Below are 18007 nucleotides of genomic sequence, written 5' to 3' on the forward strand. Positions count from 1 at the left end.
GTGTGACTCTGGGCAAGTCACTTCGTCTCTCTCTGCCTCGGCTTCCCCATCCGTAAATTGGGGCTAATGATACTGACCTTTCGAAGTGGCTGTAGGTCTGTGGATTGAAGGCACAATTGAAGTGCTCTGTGGGATTGCAATCTTTATGTCAATATATTTAGGCCCAAGAAATAACCATTAAAACAAACAAACATGCCAGCGAGCTCCCTGCTAAGAGCTTTAAAACACTGCTGAGGTACATTAGGTGTTAAGCCTGTCAGCTTTATTCAGTACTTGGCGTAGGAAAGGCTTTGCAAGGACTTTCTCCTGCGCTGCCTAGGAAAGCGCGAGTGTTTTGGGAGCACTTTCTGCAAACCAGGACTAGCGTCACTTAGCATCAGTGGCCTATAATTTAAAGATGAACGATTTGGAGAGAGTGGATGGCCCAGTGGTTATGGTGCACACCTACAACTTCAGAGGTTCTGTTCCCCCGTCTACTGCTGACTTCTTATGGGATCTTGGGCCAGTCTCTTAGTCCCTCTGTGCCTCAGTTCCCCAGCTGTAAAATGGGGGTGATAGCACTGCCCTGCCTCCCAAGGGTGCTGTGAATTTTAAATGCATTAAAGATTGCAAGGCATTCAGATAGGAGGCCATATAGGCACCTAAAATAGAGAATTCTGCATATTAGCTGTGAAAGCCCCCAGTGACACAAGGAACTTACTAAAATGCACTGTCTATTCTCCCCTCCAGCCCCTGACAAAGACACTGTTAGTAAGAGTTAATCGTGTTGAACAGGGTGCCCATATCACAGTTTTCCTAGAAGCTCCTCTATTAAAATGTTCCCTTTCCCCCCACTCCCATTGAACTGAAGCAAAATGCTAATTTTCAGATCAAAATAGTCACTGATGGTTTAAACGAGTTATTGTTTTCTCAGATTGGGTGTTTATACCTGGGCATTGAAAGGCCCCGATTCTGCGTGGTGGCTGAATTGGGCTCGGTGCATGCTGGGAGTGTAGAAAGATGTCATTCGCAACTGTCCCACTAGTTATTGTCTGGCTCTGCACTGGGCTGACTTTCAACCTTGCCAGTTACCAGTGGTCCCCTAGGGCCATTCCGGCAGCCATCGATTGTCAGGGCACAGGGATGTCACAGCCATGCCAAACGGTCACCAGCCACACCCTGTGTGCTGGCAGCCAGGTGTGGGGGGTGGCTTAGGAGTGCCACAAAGGCCCAGCTAAGCTGGAGGTAGGGCAGCTTTGTGCCCCCAGGGCAGTGCGGACCTGAATCCACACAGCTGAGACGCTGGCTCCAAGCACTCTCATTAGGAAGCAGGCAGTGAAAAACCGGCATGTGCTTCATTTAAAAAAAATTTTTTTTACACACTTCACTGAAACATTGTTCTCCAGCGTGGTTGTTCAAAGGGTACTTATGACATAATCGGCAACTTGTTCTTCCAAATATAGCGCCTCTGTGGGTGTGTGTGTTTGCGCGCGCCCGAGCAAGCTCTGCCAGAAAAGGCCAGACCACACTCCAGTGCATCTCGGCACATCATGTACTGCATAAATCCACAGCCCAGAGGACGGTGGATTGAACAGATAAAGAGTATGATTTATGGGGTCAGTTTCTGGAGATGCTAAGGAAAGCTGGCAGAAGGCAAATTGGAATTTTGTTGTTGTAAAACTGCTGGAGCCTTGAAAGCTTTTCATCACTTGGGTACAGATTGGAGGAGAGTGTGGAGGGATGGGCCCCAAACCTGCAGTGGATGGAGATCAACAGCTATGCTGTCGAGTCACTGGCAATTGAAAGCCACTCCATCGGGCTCCACAGTAGAGGGCAGTGACAAGAGGAAGCAGGAAGCAGTGGCTCTCTGCAGCCTGCTCCCCTCAGATCCCGGTGGAATTCTAGTCAGTTGACCCAGGACTGACTACTCCTTAGGGGGAGTTTTGATCCTGGATCGCATGGTAACATGGCTTGCTTAGGAAAGGTGCAGCTATAGGGGAGGAAGGAACCAAGAGAACAACTGGGCAGATACCAAGTTCCTTACAGATGTGCTCCCATCTTCTGTGTTTTTCCTGAGATCTTGGTTCATCTGCAGGCTCAGAGGATGGAGACCTCTGCCAATTCCATGTGGGTTGGGAAACCCACTCTCCCGATAGAGCAAAGCAGAGGGAACTCTGTGGCCATGCCTACACTCAGAGAAAAAGTGTATTTTTAACATGTTCACTAGACCACATGTTCACATATTGACCAGACAACTGTAGTTTTAATAGGTGTTGCTGGTCCAGGTAAACCCAAGCTCCCTCTGGTGTTGACCTCCACCAGTTAATGTGTTAAAACTAAAACTGCCTTGTCTGCATGAGGATTTTAACACATGTTAAAACCACACTTCTTTCCTAGTGAAGTCTGCAAGTGAAAACACAGGTTATTGGCAAATCATATGTGGATTTTCCCAGGGGCAACTTGTGGCCCTCTGCACTGAATTCTGCTCTCTGCTGAAGCTGAAAGGGTTACGCTGTTGCAACTGAGAGCAGAATTTGGCCTGTAACTGTTCTGATTTTCTTTTGGAAGAGAAGGTAAAAAAATATGGAACTAATCCATATTATTCCATTTGTACCCACAAAATACACAGGTATCTGATTCTCAATAGGCCCTATCTCACTGACTTCAATGGCAGCAGGATCAGACCCATATCTGCTGGCTGATAACATCTTGGGCCTGGCTCCCCATTGATCTGCTTCTTGTACAGTCAAGTACACAAGTGCAAAGTAGGTGCAAAATGCTGTTAAATTGGAATGGTTACTGAGGTTAATCTACTTCACACTCACTTTGCACTGGTGTAAAAATCTGGACTAGAAAGCAAAAAATATGAGTCCAAACTCTTTGAATATTGAGCCTCTGCATTTACTTGTAGTTGTGAGGGTTATTCTTCTGCTGCAGAGACCCTTGCTTGAATCCGGCAGCCAAAACAATAGCAGATTCCAGAATGGTAATTTCTACCAGAAAGAGCTGTTTGCTTCTATGGCCCCAGGAAAGCAGCTCAGTATAAAGCCAATATGGGTGCGCCTGGCCTGTTGCAGAAAAGGGGGTGGTGCTAATTTTTGTTGTTGTTGCTTGCTTCAGAAACATGGACACAAAAGCTTGGAGGGGGAGGAAAATGGGTGACCTTAGTGCAACCCATAATAATCAGCATAATTTAAAAAAAAACCAGCCTGGTTGTATAACGACTCACTGCCGTTTGCATTTAGAAGAAAACAAAACAATAGTTATGTCTGCGCTCTAAATGGGAAGAGAAATAACTGTTACCATATGACAAAATGTCTAATTTATCTAGAAGTTGTTTCTGCAACATCCTTACTTGTAGAAGAAGCTCTTTGAGTTCCAATCACATACATTAAAGGGACACTGTTGAGGAGGGAGGGGTTCTAATCTCCAAATGTGGTACAAGCCTATTTCGTGTGTGTGTGTAGGAAGATTAGGAAGAAGGGAGTAATGCCATACATATTCCAAAGGTCAAATTCTTCACTCAGTTATTCCAGTTTCAGTCTAGAGCAGCGGTTCTCAAACTGTGGGTTGGGACCCTGTTTTAATGGGGTCACCAGGGCTAGCATTAAACTTACTGGGGCCCGGGGCCACAGGCAAAGCCTGAGGGCTTCAGCCCTGGGTGGTGGGGCTCAGGTTACAGGCCCACTTCCTCGGGTTGAAGCCCTTGGGCTTTGGCTTTGGCTCCCCTGCCTGGAGCGATGGGGCTCAGTCTTTGCCCCCCTTGCCTCCTAGGGTCATGTAGTCAGGGCAGCAGGGCTTGGGTGGGCTCAGGATTTGGTCCTCCATCCTGGGGTCATGTAGTCATTTTTGTTGTCAGAAGGGGGTCACAGCTCAATGAAGTTTGAGAACCCCCGGTAGGATAACCCTTTTGAAGTCAATGAATTCAGCGACATGGGTGAAAATCCAAAGGGATCCCCCATCATTGGAGTTATTTTGGAATCGCACTGGTGTGACTGAGAAAACAATATGGCCTGAAGTATTTAGGCGGTGCTCTCTTTCTCCAGATACATTTTAAAAACGTAAAAAGAACAGACGCTGATCACCATTTTTATGGGTCCTATGGAAAATCATCATTTTGTGCCTCCCCCCGCTGGCTCTACAGCAGTAGTTAGTAAGAAGACAGTTGTTGGGACTGCGTTGACATCAGTGGGTGATGCTGGTCCAAAGCTGTTTGGGTGAGATAAAGCACTATTTATAGCCAGCCACGGTTGTGATTTTTAAACAAAAATAGCCATGTTAATTTCAGCTCCATTTCAAACACAGGAAGCGACTGTTTGCCAAAATGACAGAGGCAAAATCAGTGGGGAAAATGAGATTATTTTTAATTCTTCTAAGAGGTCATTACTAACAATGGAAGGAGGGTACGTCTGAAAGGGAGACGATAAAAATACTCAACAGTGTCCTTTTAAAGCTTTTATGTGACAGAATGGACGTGAACTTTTCTTATGAATCATAAATAAGGCAATTTCAGAGCTTCTGCTGCCTAGAAATCACACAAGCTGCATATCTTGCTAGGCCCGAGACAGCTGGAGATCAGGATAGAACCTTACATACAATTCTAAAACACGATAGCAATTTCAAGGGTTTAAACAAAGTATTTAAGATTTGATTGTTGTAAAGGTGCAGTATCCCTGACGCATTAGAATGTTACATTATATAGCTATGCAATGAGGTTGTGATTCTTGGTTTTGTAAATGCTTGTATGTATACCAGGAGAAATTCATAATTCCTTTACCAATGGCATTACATGTGTGAATATAGTGTCCTAAGAGATGTACATTATAGAAATAATCGAGCAAGAGTGACACAGAGGCAAATATGAACTTGGAATGCCTGTATGTTTAAAAACCAAGGTTTGTTTTGAAAAGCAGTCTGAGCAAAGTACTATTCAGCATTTAGATTTTCAAAAACAGTAAGTTTATGGGATTTGAAAATCTCAAGTCTGTGTAGGGAATGTTTGTGGTACCATATCTGAGCAGTAGCAATTAGCATGGCATATTTTTATTTCATGCCGATATCACCAGGAAGGAGATACTGCACCTTTAATTACTGTATGTTTAGGGTCAGGTGTATTTGAGCAGAAAATGCAAACTTTGTTAAATTCTGAACTGTTTCTACTTGTGGGTATTTTTATCCCATTCTCTCTATTTCTAGACAGTGGAAGCTCTGCCTCTAACCAGGCTGGGGATTCTACTTGGGGATCAGGACAGGTATGTTGTAAAAACCAAAAAACAACCAACCAAACCAAACCAAACAAAACCCCCCAAAACCGAAACAAAATCCCCCCAAACCCAACCAAACCGCAACCGAATCAGTTTGAGTGTTTGATGTGACGTATCCAGGCTCTCCTTGTAAATGCTTTTTTTTTTTTTTTTTGCTTATTGCTAGAAACAGATTGAAGTTGTTAAGAAAGGGCCAAGGTGTGAGTGCTGCTGACATGTACAGGTGGAAGCTTTCCTCCCACGAACCCTGCAGCTCTACATGCACTACAGGTAGTTATCAGAAGCAGCCAAATTCAACCTCTGCAGAAGTACTGAGATCACCCACTGAGTGAGTCGCTTTTATGTTCGTTAGAGATGGGGAGACCTAGGTAATGCTTAGGGGCCTGATCCAAGGCCCACTGAAGTGAATGGCCTTTGGATCAGACCTCAAGTGAAGTTGCCCTGATCTGCTAAAGCCCAGATCCTGCAATCAGATCTGTGCAGAGGAGCCCTGTGTCCACGGGGAGCCGCTTTCTGACTTGATTGTACTTTTAGTTCACTCTGCACAGGTGTAAATGCAGAGGAGAGGAAAATCAGGCCCTGTCAGGAACCAGCGGGCAACATTTTCAAAAGAGCATCGGTGACTTAGGAGCCTAATTCCCATTGGTGCTAGGCTTCTAAGTCATTTAGGGATTTTTGAAAATTGTACCCATCTCCACTCCACTGTCAGCTCATTCCTTGCAATGTGTCACTTTCAAACCAATCCTAACCATGTGCTTTTAACACTTCTAAATGGATACAGGCAGACCCTGCATAGCACGTTTTGGTTTTTAAAAAGTTCCCTTTTACGTACCGATTAACGTTTTCTTAATTTACTAGCCCAGCAGGGCTACACTGTGGAGTATGGTGCCTTGTAGGACCATAAAGCTTGCACCAAGTTTTACCATAGTGGCTTCTTGAATTGAGCCACTATGCCAGTGGAATGATTGAAACCCATGTGGCTGGCATTTTTTTTTCTTTTTAAACTGTAAAGCTCGGTTTCTTTCTGACAGAGAAACTGTACAACTGTGGCAGAAAACAAAGTTGTTTGAGTTTGTTTTGTTTCTCTCTTTCCTGATCTGGAGTCTGATCTCAGTTACATGGGTGGAAATCTGGAGTAACTCCATTGATATCAATGAGATCAGAATCTGGCCACTGTATTTTCCCCTATTTCCCTCTCAAAGCAGTTTCAAATGACTTGATCTCCGCGTTTCAGTGATTAGAGGGGAGGGGAGTAATGTTGCTAATAAGTCTGGCCTGTGACAAATCCATGACTTGCCTTGAAATATGCATATAGGTAGAATGATCATCTGATAGTGGGTTTGCCTGTATCACTCCATACATAGCACAGTAGTTAAAATAAGCTGGATACTTCATTGCTTTTGGAATTAGGGCGGAAAAAAAGAGGGGAATAAAATCTTCGGAGGGAGACTTTTTAAGGGAATGAATGCACAGATCTTCTTGTAAGCATGCCAGAGCGGTTGGCTTGTCCTGCTGGCACTGCTATGAAAAGTATAGGGACCAGGAACGTGGACAACTGTTCTTCAGTTCAGAATCCTGAAACCCACAAAGTTCAAGTATGTCCTTGAGCTCTGTGATTCCTACTGAACAGCCGTCTCCTAGCTGAGGCAGGCTTTCAACCTGACCCAAACTGAAGCCAGTGGGGAATGTCCTATGCAAACCACTCCTTGATCCTCACCTTTTTCTGTTGACGTGTCGCAGAGGAGTGCTGCAGTGTCAGGAGTTGGTAGGTTTCTTTTAGTTTCAGGCAACCTTGTGTTTCAGAAACCTGGCTGGGAGAGCTGGAATTCTTGGTACCTGTAGTCAGATTAGTCTCTTGGTCCCAAGCCATGTCCCAGAAAGGACTGAACAATATTTATTCTGGCTAACAAGGCTGCAGGGGAAAAAGTCCCAGCATGATGACATTCTGCTTTTTGTGCTTAAACAGGGGAGGAGGGTCAGATTCCTCTTTTAATAATCATGTAAGAACCAATACTAGGCCAAGTGCACTGTGTACATCCTGCAGGCAGTAAGGCACAATTGTGGCATGAATTGTGTCGATGTACTGGGTGGAGGGAGATGGGAACCTCTTCCCCAGCCCCGTGGTGCACCCACACAAGAACTGGACAGAATAAGAATCTAAAACTCCTTTGAGAGCCTGGAGGAGGGACGCCGCTAACAGGCTTGCAGGCCTATGGCGGCAATGGTGAGACCCCCTGAACATCTTGCACCTATGCTAGCATTGGTCACAAGGCCTGGTTGGGGTGTCATGATGTTCCGCCTTGGAACAGCACTAAGGAGAACTTCAGAGTGTACTACCCCAGGTATCCCCAGGGCCACCCTGCTCCGTACAGGCAGGAAGAACTCTCCATTGTTCCACCCCTCACCCAATCCCGTCCTCTTTCTGCCACCAGCATCCCTGATGACTGTCAGCTCAGGTCATGGCCCTTCAATTTTAATTTGGAAAGACATTTTGGAACATGCAGCTCACAAACAGTTTGGGTGTAAAAATCACCAAGCATGCATTTTGTGTGTGTGTATTTTTTTTAAAAATAGGAGTGATGTCCACATATGCAATGTGTGTTCGTTATGATGGGATCGAAGTGGATGATACGTACTGTGATGCCATGACCCGTCCCGAGCCTGTCCATGAGTTCTGTGCTGGAAGAGAATGCCAGCCAAGGTACTATATCAGTAAGGAGTTCTTCACGGGGCCATACATTTTGTCTTCCTTAGAATTATTTGGAGCTGGTGGGGATTCTCTTCTAGGTTCTGAGCAGTGATGGGCCAAGCCACCAGGTTCAGAACCTCCCCAAAGTTCCCGGGGTGTTTAGATCTGGGGTTTGGTTTGGGCCCATCTTTAATTACCAAGGCTATCTCCTGCCCAGGCCAGCACAACAAGGGGAAGAAGAACTCTTTGGGTCAGAGACAGATTCTTCACAGTGAGTTAGGTTGAAACATGCTTTATTAATCCTTGGATGTTTGCATTAGTCAGGAGCGGGACAAACCTCTTGCACCACAGGCCTTGCCCCTGTGGTGACATGGTGGATAGGCTGGGAAGTTAGAGCCTGTTGGAGCACTGCGTAAGGGCCTTGCCTGGCTGAGGGTGTAAGGGGAGGAGGCTTCCTGATCCCTCTTCCCCTCCTGCACCTTTCCCAGCAGTGACTCGCATGGCAGGACTCAACCTTGCTCCCAAACAACAGCTACTGTTGACGTAGAACCTAGACCAATTTCATTCTCCACTCTTGTAAGGGGAAGGAGAATCAGCCAACAAGTGTTACATTCCCAGAGCGTTGCTAGCATCAGCGATCATGCTAATGCTCACTGAGATGCATCAGCAACAGCGTTGGGTCTAAATGAGAACCCTGGGTTTGATCCCCCAAACTCTGGGACAGTTCAGACTCTGACCCAGTTCCTGATATGAACTGCATGGTTTGGATCCGCCTCTGCAATGAAACCCCAAATCCAAAGATCCTTCCATTTTGGGGAAGTTGAGATACCAATCCAGATTCAAACTTTATGGCTTAGGTCCATCTCTGATTACATTTTTTAAAAGGTTTGTTCTTTTCAAGGTTCGCTAGAAACGCAAGTTATGGGTGGGATAGATCGATGCCTGCCAAAGAGAAAAGGGCTAAACCAGGCAGGGAAAGAAACATTACTTGTTGTACGACAGGCGGCACAAAGTGAAAAGAAGCAAAACTGTGCGATGCACGTTCTGTAATAGTGCCTTGTTGCTGAAATAACACAAAGCTAGGCTAGAGCCGTGTCAAGGTCTGCATAAACCTGCAAACGCATGGAAAGGGGAAGTTTAGCATTTTGGCAATTGGTGCCAGGTTTATTGTATTGGAAAGGTGTGTGTGTGTGTTTGTGAGTGTGCGGGTACACTCCCCTTTTCCAATGTGAAAATCACTCTGGACCCAGGATATTGAGGCTGGCCACATTCACCCACCCCACTGTGCCCAAGTCTTGCTAAATGCTTTAGTGTCTCCTCTGAATGTAGGTGGCACTTTGATGTGTGCAGTGACTTTTTAGAGCTGCCCCTCTCATGGCACCCAAATCCTTATTTGGAGCTTACGTCCAGAAGCAAACGTGTGCCCCCTGGAGTGTGTACCAAGCACAGCGACCTTTTTGCTTGGAGACGTCAATGCTCTAGATCCATATTGCTTGACCTTTTCAGGTTGGCCACCCTCAAAACCTTTTGCGACCCCATCTATATTTACTATAAAAGCCGGGGTAAAAATGTCTCAGTGTTAAGCCTAGATAATTGCTTTGCGTGTGTGATTCAAGAGGTCGATTGAGAATTCTTGACCTTGAGGGATAACGGTGGGGGTGGGGGGAGAGGGGAAGGGCGAGAGTTTCGCAACACCATGAGACCTCTTGATTGCCTTCATGACCCCCTGCCCTGGGCATCGTGACCCACCAGCTGAAAACTGCTGCTCAAGAACCACTTCTTTCCCCCTCACTTTCCTAATGGGCTGATTTTTACATTCAAAACAAAGCATGTTTCGTCAAAATACCTGCAGCATCGTAACTGCACTATACTCACTGCTTGATACAACCCTGTCTTATGCATGTGTTTATATAACCAATCAAACAGATTAGCTAAGCACTGACTTCTGATGTCAGTGGAATTAAACCTGGGGTAAATGTGGCACATTAGGCCTACTGTGGTTTTTGAACGCTGTAAGGGTACTCTCTGGTATTGGGTAAGGGAGCATGTAACCTAGGCAGCTCTTTTAAGTGTACCCCAGGGCAAAATAAGAGGGTTCAGTCCTTGGAGATTCTGTGGTATCCCCACCTCCTATTGACTTCCAGGGATAAATCCCAAAGCTTGTTTAATAATGAGCTGTGTGATCAGTTTATTTCTCCCATTTTAGACATTTCTTAAAGTATTTTCTTTAAACTTGGGGTGATTATTGGTGCTTTTGAAGGCAAGGATATGACATCGATGCCGGGCATAGGTGGGCAATGCACACGCTTCCCTTCACAGTCCAGACATGGATGCCTTGGTCAGCAACAGTAATGCATTTATCTTAAAACTTCTGAAGTGAATCTGCCAACTGTGTGGAAATGTGCTCTGGATGTATGTCCTTTTAGGGCTAGACTGAGACCACAAAGGTCAGTTTCACATGGAACTATCTGGCTGTCTATCCCAGGGTTTTGTTCTGGCGTCTGTTACGGTAGTGTCTGTGCATCTTACAGTTCATGTGAACTCAGGTCTCCAGGGTGAAATATTAGTAGATTGATGCACAGCAACACCTAATCCTACCTTGTATGGAGATATCTGAGTCGTTTACAGCCCTGTTACAGAATGTGCCTATTGCAACAATCTCTGTACCAGATTTACCACTTACAGGGTCACTGACAGCTTTGAAGAACCATTGCTGAGCTCCGATAACCTTCACATAATACCGTTTTCCTAATCCAGTATTACACTCACACCTCCTGCACATCTCCCATTCAGAATGTGAATACTCCAGTTAGAATCTCTCTCACTTCCTTGCAGGTGGGAGACGAGTAGCTGGAGTGAGTGTTCCCGCACCTGTGGGGAAGGATACCAGTTTCGCATCGTCCGATGCTGGAAGATGATCTCTCCTGGTTTCGACAGCTCTGTCTATAGCGATCTGTGCGAATCTGCTGATATTACCCGGCCGGACGAACGCAAAATCTGCAAGAACCCAGCATGTGGCCCTCAGTGGGAAATGTCTGAGTGGTCAGAGGTAAATTCCCAGAAGTGCTGGCAGCCCGTGGAGAGACAGCAGGCAGCAGTGGCTAGGGATCAGCCCCCACGTGATATACATGATTGCCAAGTTCTTCTTGCTTCCAGATCCCAAGATAAGGGGAGGCAGAGCTGAAAACTAAGATGCAAATCCACTGACTTCCACACAGACGCACATAAGCCAGGACTATCTTAGCATTGTTCTTAAAACCAACCCCCGGGGTGGCCCTGCTGGTGCTAGCAATGGCAAGAGTATTCCCATGTGCCAGGCCCTAGTGTTTTAACTACTGTCTCCTAGACCTGCTCCCAGTGGTGTGCCAGCGTTCACATTTGAATGAGGCCATGATGCAAACAGGGTCTTGGGATGGAGATGTTTCCACAGTGCCCCCCTGCACCTCACAGGACTTGGCTTGTGTAAATCCCCACAAGCTCCCTCTAGCTCACCAACGGAGATGATTATGTCTCTCCTTGGCAAACCTCTAGCCAGAGATGGCCTCAGACCTGGTCTCCAGACCTCTGAACTTCTTGAACTCTGGGGAATTTGGGTCAAGCCTGAGAGCATCTCTGCTCCTAGCCAGAGTTTTAGATTTTTGAGTCTGGTTCTTAAACAAGAGGACTTTTCTCCCACAGGAATCTTGTTCAACTGCACAGTGGCTGGGGGATATAAGAACATAAGAACGGCTATACTGGGTCAGACCAAAACCTTAGAACCTTAGCGTGACTGACACCTGTCTTTTCTTCATCTTTCCTGACCTTCCTGTTTGCTGACTAATGAAAAGGGTGGTGAGGTTTCATTCTGCATTTGCTCATGCCACTCCCTGCCTGTCCTTTTCCACTAGGAGAATAGCTCCTGCGAATCCCGCTTCTTACCTGGCCCAGTGAAATCTGAAAAACAATTGTGCCTGATACATTTCTGAGTGCCTGAAAAATATGTGTGGAGAGGAGGCTGCATCTCATAAACAATGATATTTTCTTAGAGCCATCTCTTCTTCCCATCAGATTTCACTGCACCAGGCGGAACATTAAACGTTCAGAATTCTTCCGTAAGCACATCGCTAAACCATTTGGAAAATATTTCTGTGATATGTCTAATGTGGAACAGTTATTCTCTCGTCTGAGTTCATCAGTGTACATGTAAAAACCTTTGTGACATGGCAGAGGCATTCGGGAATGTTTTTAGCTGCGAAGTCGTTCTCAAGACGGGTCAGTCTCTAGGCTTCATAGATCCTTTTCTGTCTCCTCCAGTAGAGATCTTTTGAATCCATTTACAACCACTCCATCCTGCTGTGTGCCAGAGGATCTCTGCCAGCATTCCAGTATTTAACTTTCTAACATAAAACTCTTTAAATGATAAAACCAGGGTCCTTTCTTTGGGGGCCCAGGGACAGATTTTGATCTCAGGGTAAATCTGGAATAACTGCATTGACTTCAGTGGAGTTGTCATGGGTTTACACTCAAGTAATAGAGATCGGGATCTAGAATGGGTTTTCAGTAAATGTGTAAAACACACGTGCAAGAGTGCAGTCATGCTCACACACGTTGATGGAAAACAATCCCTAACTCTTAAGGTTTTTTTTTCAACTTTTAAATCTTGAAGTCACAGTACTGGTCCCTCTCCACAGGAGCAAGAAACAGCAAAGCCAAATTGCTCAAGGATGCTAAGGAAACACAGGAGTTTACCCTTCCAGTTCAGACAGCTGATCAGTGAGTCAGATATCCTGCCTTGCTCAGTGGCTGATAACTCATGTGTCAGAGGATGTCTAAGCAGCCCCATAACAGCGCTGGACAATGATGCATTGCTGCACGTGGGGTGGGGAATAATTTCCTGCCTGACCTGGGGGCTGATTAGCTTGTGCCCTGAAGTATGAGTTTTGGCTTTCCTTAGGCATAGATACGTTATTGCTCACAAATTAATCCAGGCCCCTTTCTAAGCAAGAACAAGCACAAATCCAGGCCAAATTCTCTGCTGGTGCAAACTGGCCCAGCTCCACTGACTTCAATGGAGCTGTGCCAGTTTACGCCAGCAGATGATTTGACCTCTTTTCTCCCAGGAGACACCTGAAATGCCTCTTGCTGATATTTTAAAGGCCATCTTTACACTGAATGCCAGTGGTAAGTAGGTTTTTCTCTGTAGTGGAAAGTCTGGTGGGCTCTTTTATTTTGTAGGATGTTTTGACTTTTCCAGTTCAATGGAGAAAGCTTCCTGAGCATGTTCTGATGCTGTAGTTTGACGGGCTTAGCAAACCAAAGTGGTGTGTGTTATAGAATTCTGTCTACTTCTCCAGCATGTGTTGGGGACAGATTGCTGAGACGTCTCCCAGAGTAGCTCTTCTGAGCTAAAGGCCCTGCATTTTGTTTGGCAGACCCACAGGAACGGGAAGCTTCCATTGTGTTTCTAGTGCGTTTTATATTTTACGGCACTGCGATAAATGCTCTTACCTGCACGACCCCCTTGACATCAATGGCTCCAGATGGAAGTGTGAGTGCACAGCCTCTCCGAAATCAGGCCCAAAGCATCCCCACTGGGCGCCTAGAAAATGGAGCCGCTTGCACCCTGTGGCCACTTTTGGAAAATGTCGGCCTTCAGGCCAAATGTCGCTCCCCGCTACATGTGCATTAATAGGAAGGGAGCCGCATGAGTATGTATGGGATGGGGTTGCACTGATGGAACTGAGAGCAGAACTGGCCACTCCGAGCGGGAGAAGGATATTAAGACTGGGCAGAGGGAGGTTTTTTAGTGTATTCTTTGCTGGTCCTCCTGAACAAGAGCAAAGTGCTTCCCTGAACTGTAGCCAGCTAGTGGACTGGATGGCTGGCCGTGCCCTCTAACCCAAGCACCTTGCCCCCTTGAAGCTATTTTGCACAGGGCCAGTAAGTTAGGTGCATAGCTGTCTGAGAGCTCCCAAGCGCTCTGGAGAGTATGTGTGTACCGTGGAGAGGAGATGGGCCACTCCCAGCCCTGCCTGTGCTTAGCACGAAGGCAAGATGTAACCCTTCCTGTGCATTCGAACTTGTCCGCCCATGCAGCCCAGGGCTGGTTTTGCCATCTAACATTTTACAAGCAGAATAATACAAATGTTTTCCCTGCATTTTTAGAAAGTTTCATGTTAAGAGATTAAAAAAGGCCAACATAAATCACACCTTAAACCAGATGCTTTGGCTGCTGCCTGGGCCGCGTGTGCCCCATCCCTGTCAGGAGGGCGAGAGCAGAAACCAGCTGCGTTGCATGGCCGTGGCTGTCCATGGACTCTGCTGACCCAGTCCCGTTTCATTCTGTGCCCCACTAGTGTTCGGCCAGGTGTGGCGAGAGGAGCGTGGTGACCAGGGACATCCGGTGCTCGGAAGATGAGAAGCTGTGTGATATGAACACCAAGCCGCCGGCTGAGAAGAACTGCACTGGGCCCCCCTGTGACCGGCAATGGACCGTGTCTGACTGGGGACCGGTGAGTGACCTCTGCGGGGGGAGGGTTGGGAAGGAAAGGAACAGTGGATCCTAGTTCGTTGTTCATATTAGCTGTTTGTGAGCAGTTTGAGGGGAGAAGGAGACCATTGTAGGCCAGGCTCTATTATGTCATTTACAGTTCACAGGCCAAATTCTGCTTTCAGCTGCACAGCCAACCCAGGCGACCTCTGTGAAGCTATGTGGGGATAGAGTTTGGCTCAGACAGGGCAATGGGGAGAGTTTCCCCTTCCCGCCCCTAATATCCTGACAAGAGTTGTGAGGTCTAATGGTTACAACAGGAGAGCAGGAATCTGGACCCCCGGGGTCTATAACCAGTCCAGTCAGTGACCTTCTAGGCAACCTTGGGCTAGTCATCAGTGGCCTGACAGCAGGGATACAGCTTTCCTTCTGTGCCCGTTTCCCTGATGGCAGGATGGCTTAGTAACACTTTGCACTTGCCATCTAGGGCCCCAAAGCACTTTACAAGGACTCAGGCATCATTAGCTACATTTTACAGATGAGGAACCTGAGGTACATGGTGGCAAAGTGATGAGCTGTGAGCAAAGCAGAACAAAAGCCCTGCTCTCCTGATTCCCAGTCCTCTCCTCTAACCACCAGACTATGCTGCTGCTCAGCAGTAATACGCTGCCAGTGTAATCCTTTCCTCACCGGCGTGCTGAGAGGATTAATGTCATGAGGATGGTAAGGCACTCAGCACTGGAAATGCTTCCCCTGCTGCCACCTTTCTGGCTGGGGAGGGCAGGGTACAAGCATTCAGAATCCATCAGTGAGGGAGGAGTCACTTGTAAACCTCTCCAACCAATGGCTGAGCATCCTTTCCCTTGAAGTGCTCCTCCTAGCCCAGCATGCCCCGAGAGAGAGAGTGAAGGGAGGAGATGGGGGGACACCCAGTGTTTTAATGGCTTGGACAGCAGCAGCGAGCCTGAGAAGAACAGTCCCTCCCCGTTTGGTAGCACACATTGAAATTATGTGAGTGGTGCAACTCCAAATACAGCCGTGTCCCATGCAGCAAGAAGCAGTGAATCAGGGCAATAAAATTCCCGAGCGCTGAGAAGCAGCGTCTCCAGCATTAGCAAAGAAAAGAGCAGAGAGCTCCAAAACCCAAATGCTCCTTTTGTGTCAGGGTCTGTGAATTAGTGGGGCTGCAGCAAATATTCTTGCCATCTGAAAACTCTCAGTTAAGCTGACCTGGCACGGCTTCCCACTGTATGGAGATTACATTGAACTTGTTATAGTTCGGAGATCTGGGCTTGGCAGGGACATGCAGGCTTCCAGGAACACCCTCATCTCCAACGTGAGCAGAATACTGGCGGTAGAGTTCTTGCACCATCTTCTGTGAACCAGTCCATTAAAGGGAGATGGAGTGTGTGAAGGGAGGTGATTACGGCTGTCATCACAGTCCTGGGCTTGGGGGAGGAAAGGCTGCCAGCTCAAATTTTGCAATCCACAAATGATTTTTTTTTTGCCCTTGGGCCCTCCTGGTCTGGAAGGAGAGACCCCAGGAGTCCTGTGTGGAAGCGCAGGTCCCAAGGCCAACAGACTGGCCCACATTCCCAGCCTCTTCCTGCCTTTGTTAGGTCCATGTGGCTGAACGATTTCCAGGTCTGTTGAGGCCCTTATTTACAACACTTCCCACTAACTGCAACTACACTGACACCTGCTGTTATCGGCTGCTGTTCAGAGGATGAGAGGCAGCCAGTGGGCTTAGAGCCACTGCGGGGTGGGTGGAAAACTCTATCCATCTCCCTGTCCCGCAGCGTCTTGCTTGAATAAACAGCTGAGCGGCTCTGTTCCAAAAAACAAAGGAATTTATGAGCCCTTTATGTGGCTCTTGTGCAGACTCACTCCTAGAGGGGGCAGGGTCTGCCAAGGGAAGCGGGAGAGTGCGCAGCCAGGCTGTTCCTCACAGCACTTCCTTGGGTGGGAGTGAATGGCAGATGGTTTGGCCTGCCCCTGAGATGTGCCAAAGCTGGAAGGACGATCAGTCGCCGCACAAGGTATTTTTTTCCTCTGCCGGCTCAAATGTACAAAACTAGCAAACCGCACATGAAAACCAAACCCCTGCAGAAGCCGATCCGAGTGATTTTGGTCATGGAAACCCCTTGACAATGAATAGGGGACCTTCACTTCATCCTGCCTTTGCTTCAGGAGCCTCCCTTCCCTGAACGTGCAGGTAAACGATTATTCAGTGATGCCAGCCTCCTTTCTTTGCAAACTTTGCAGACTTTGGTCCAAATTCTAACCTCTATTCCACAAGGGCCCTCCCATTGACCTACGTAACTGAGAACAGAACTCAGCCCTGGGAGCAGAACGGGTGTGTGTTATTCAGCGTGGTTCAGTTTGGGCAAACCTATTTCAGCCTATGGGTTGCTCAAAAATTCTGTGTCCCTGAATAAGCTGTTCACCCTGTGTGATTGGCTGGTACCGAAATCACCTGGTGCAGTTTCTGCTCTCCAGTTAGTTGACACTGAAAACCGCTCAGTCCTTTGCAGATGGCAGTGCGGATGCTCCAGATGTGAAATTTTATGTGGACAGGCATTTGCGCAAGTGGCAGTGAAGTGGCCTCATTCTTCTGACCAAAAACTAGCTCACAGTGGAGGTCAATCAAAGGGCTTGCAGATAGCAGCAAAGAGAATTCACCATTTTCAGTACCCTTTTTGGGGGTAGTATTCACCCTGGTACTATTCAATCAGGTGGTCAAGTGACATAGAGATGCTTTTGTAGTAATAATCTCCAGTTCTTTCTCCCCAGAATGATTGCCCTTTAAGAGCAGTGGCGAGCAGCGTCTATCTTACATGGTTTGGTCTGTCGTACATAGGCGAGCTAGCTGTGCTCTCACACTCTCTCTGTCTCGGTCGTATCTGAGTGAGTGAGAACCTGTCAAGCTCCGAGCTCAGATCTATTGTTTTGGTTCCGCTTCAACTCTAAGTAAAAGACGAATTCATTCGGGAGGGTTTTGGAAGGAGAGGAGCATCTTTGCTGCTGTTACTTTAGACTGTTCTCTTCCTCGGCGTGAGTGCAAAGGGAGTGTGTCCCTATCTACACTCAGGCTGGTCTGTTCGTGAGATTGACCGGAGGAAGTGACGTGGTGACCATAGCTGAAATGATGTGGAGTGTGAGAGAGACCAAGCAATAGACCAGGTTTCCCATCCCGATGGTTGAGAGCTCCTGGGTGTCTTACAACTCGTAGATCAATGGTCATTTCAGGGAAGTGGTTTGCTTGCTTAATCGATCCAGGGGCAGTAGGGTGACTATTTAAGTGACACAGACTCATCACCTCCCCACCTGGCAGCCAACATATCTTCCTCTGCTCAGTCTTACATTGGTGAGGCTCTTAGTTGGGAGATGGCTCATTCCACATGAGGCCTCCCCAGCACATAAGCCCTGGGGTGCAGGAATCTCCAGTGTACAAGTGCAGAAAAGCATGGGCCTCTTTTGAGTTTACAGTCAGTTGGGTGTGCAAAAGTGGATGTACAAACTTGGAGCATGGCTTGTAGCTAGCTGAAAATTTGATCCACAGATTCAAGGCTCATTGTGCCTGTTTTTGCTTTCTCTCCGCCCCAG

The 18007-nt window shown here is 47.1% G+C and overlaps 1 protein-coding gene across 1 annotated transcript in view; it reads left to right on the forward strand.

Annotated features, from left to right (window-relative positions):
* ADAMTSL2 (ADAMTS like 2) overlaps positions 1–18007 on the forward strand; it is a 46701-nt gene that overhangs the window by 20259 nt on the left and 8435 nt on the right. The window contains exons 12-15 of the mRNA XM_074973460.1: positions 5410–5513; positions 7818–7944; positions 10768–10981; positions 14268–14423. Of these exons, the coding sequence (XP_074829561.1) occupies positions 5410–5513; positions 7818–7944; positions 10768–10981; positions 14268–14423 (601 nt within the window). The remainder of the gene's footprint in view (positions 1–5409; positions 5514–7817; positions 7945–10767; positions 10982–14267; positions 14424–18007) is intronic.

This window comes from Natator depressus, chromosome 16, assembly GCF_965152275.1.
Source record: "Natator depressus isolate rNatDep1 chromosome 16, rNatDep2.hap1, whole genome shotgun sequence".
Lineage (NCBI taxonomy): Eukaryota > Metazoa > Chordata > Testudines > Cheloniidae > Natator > Natator depressus.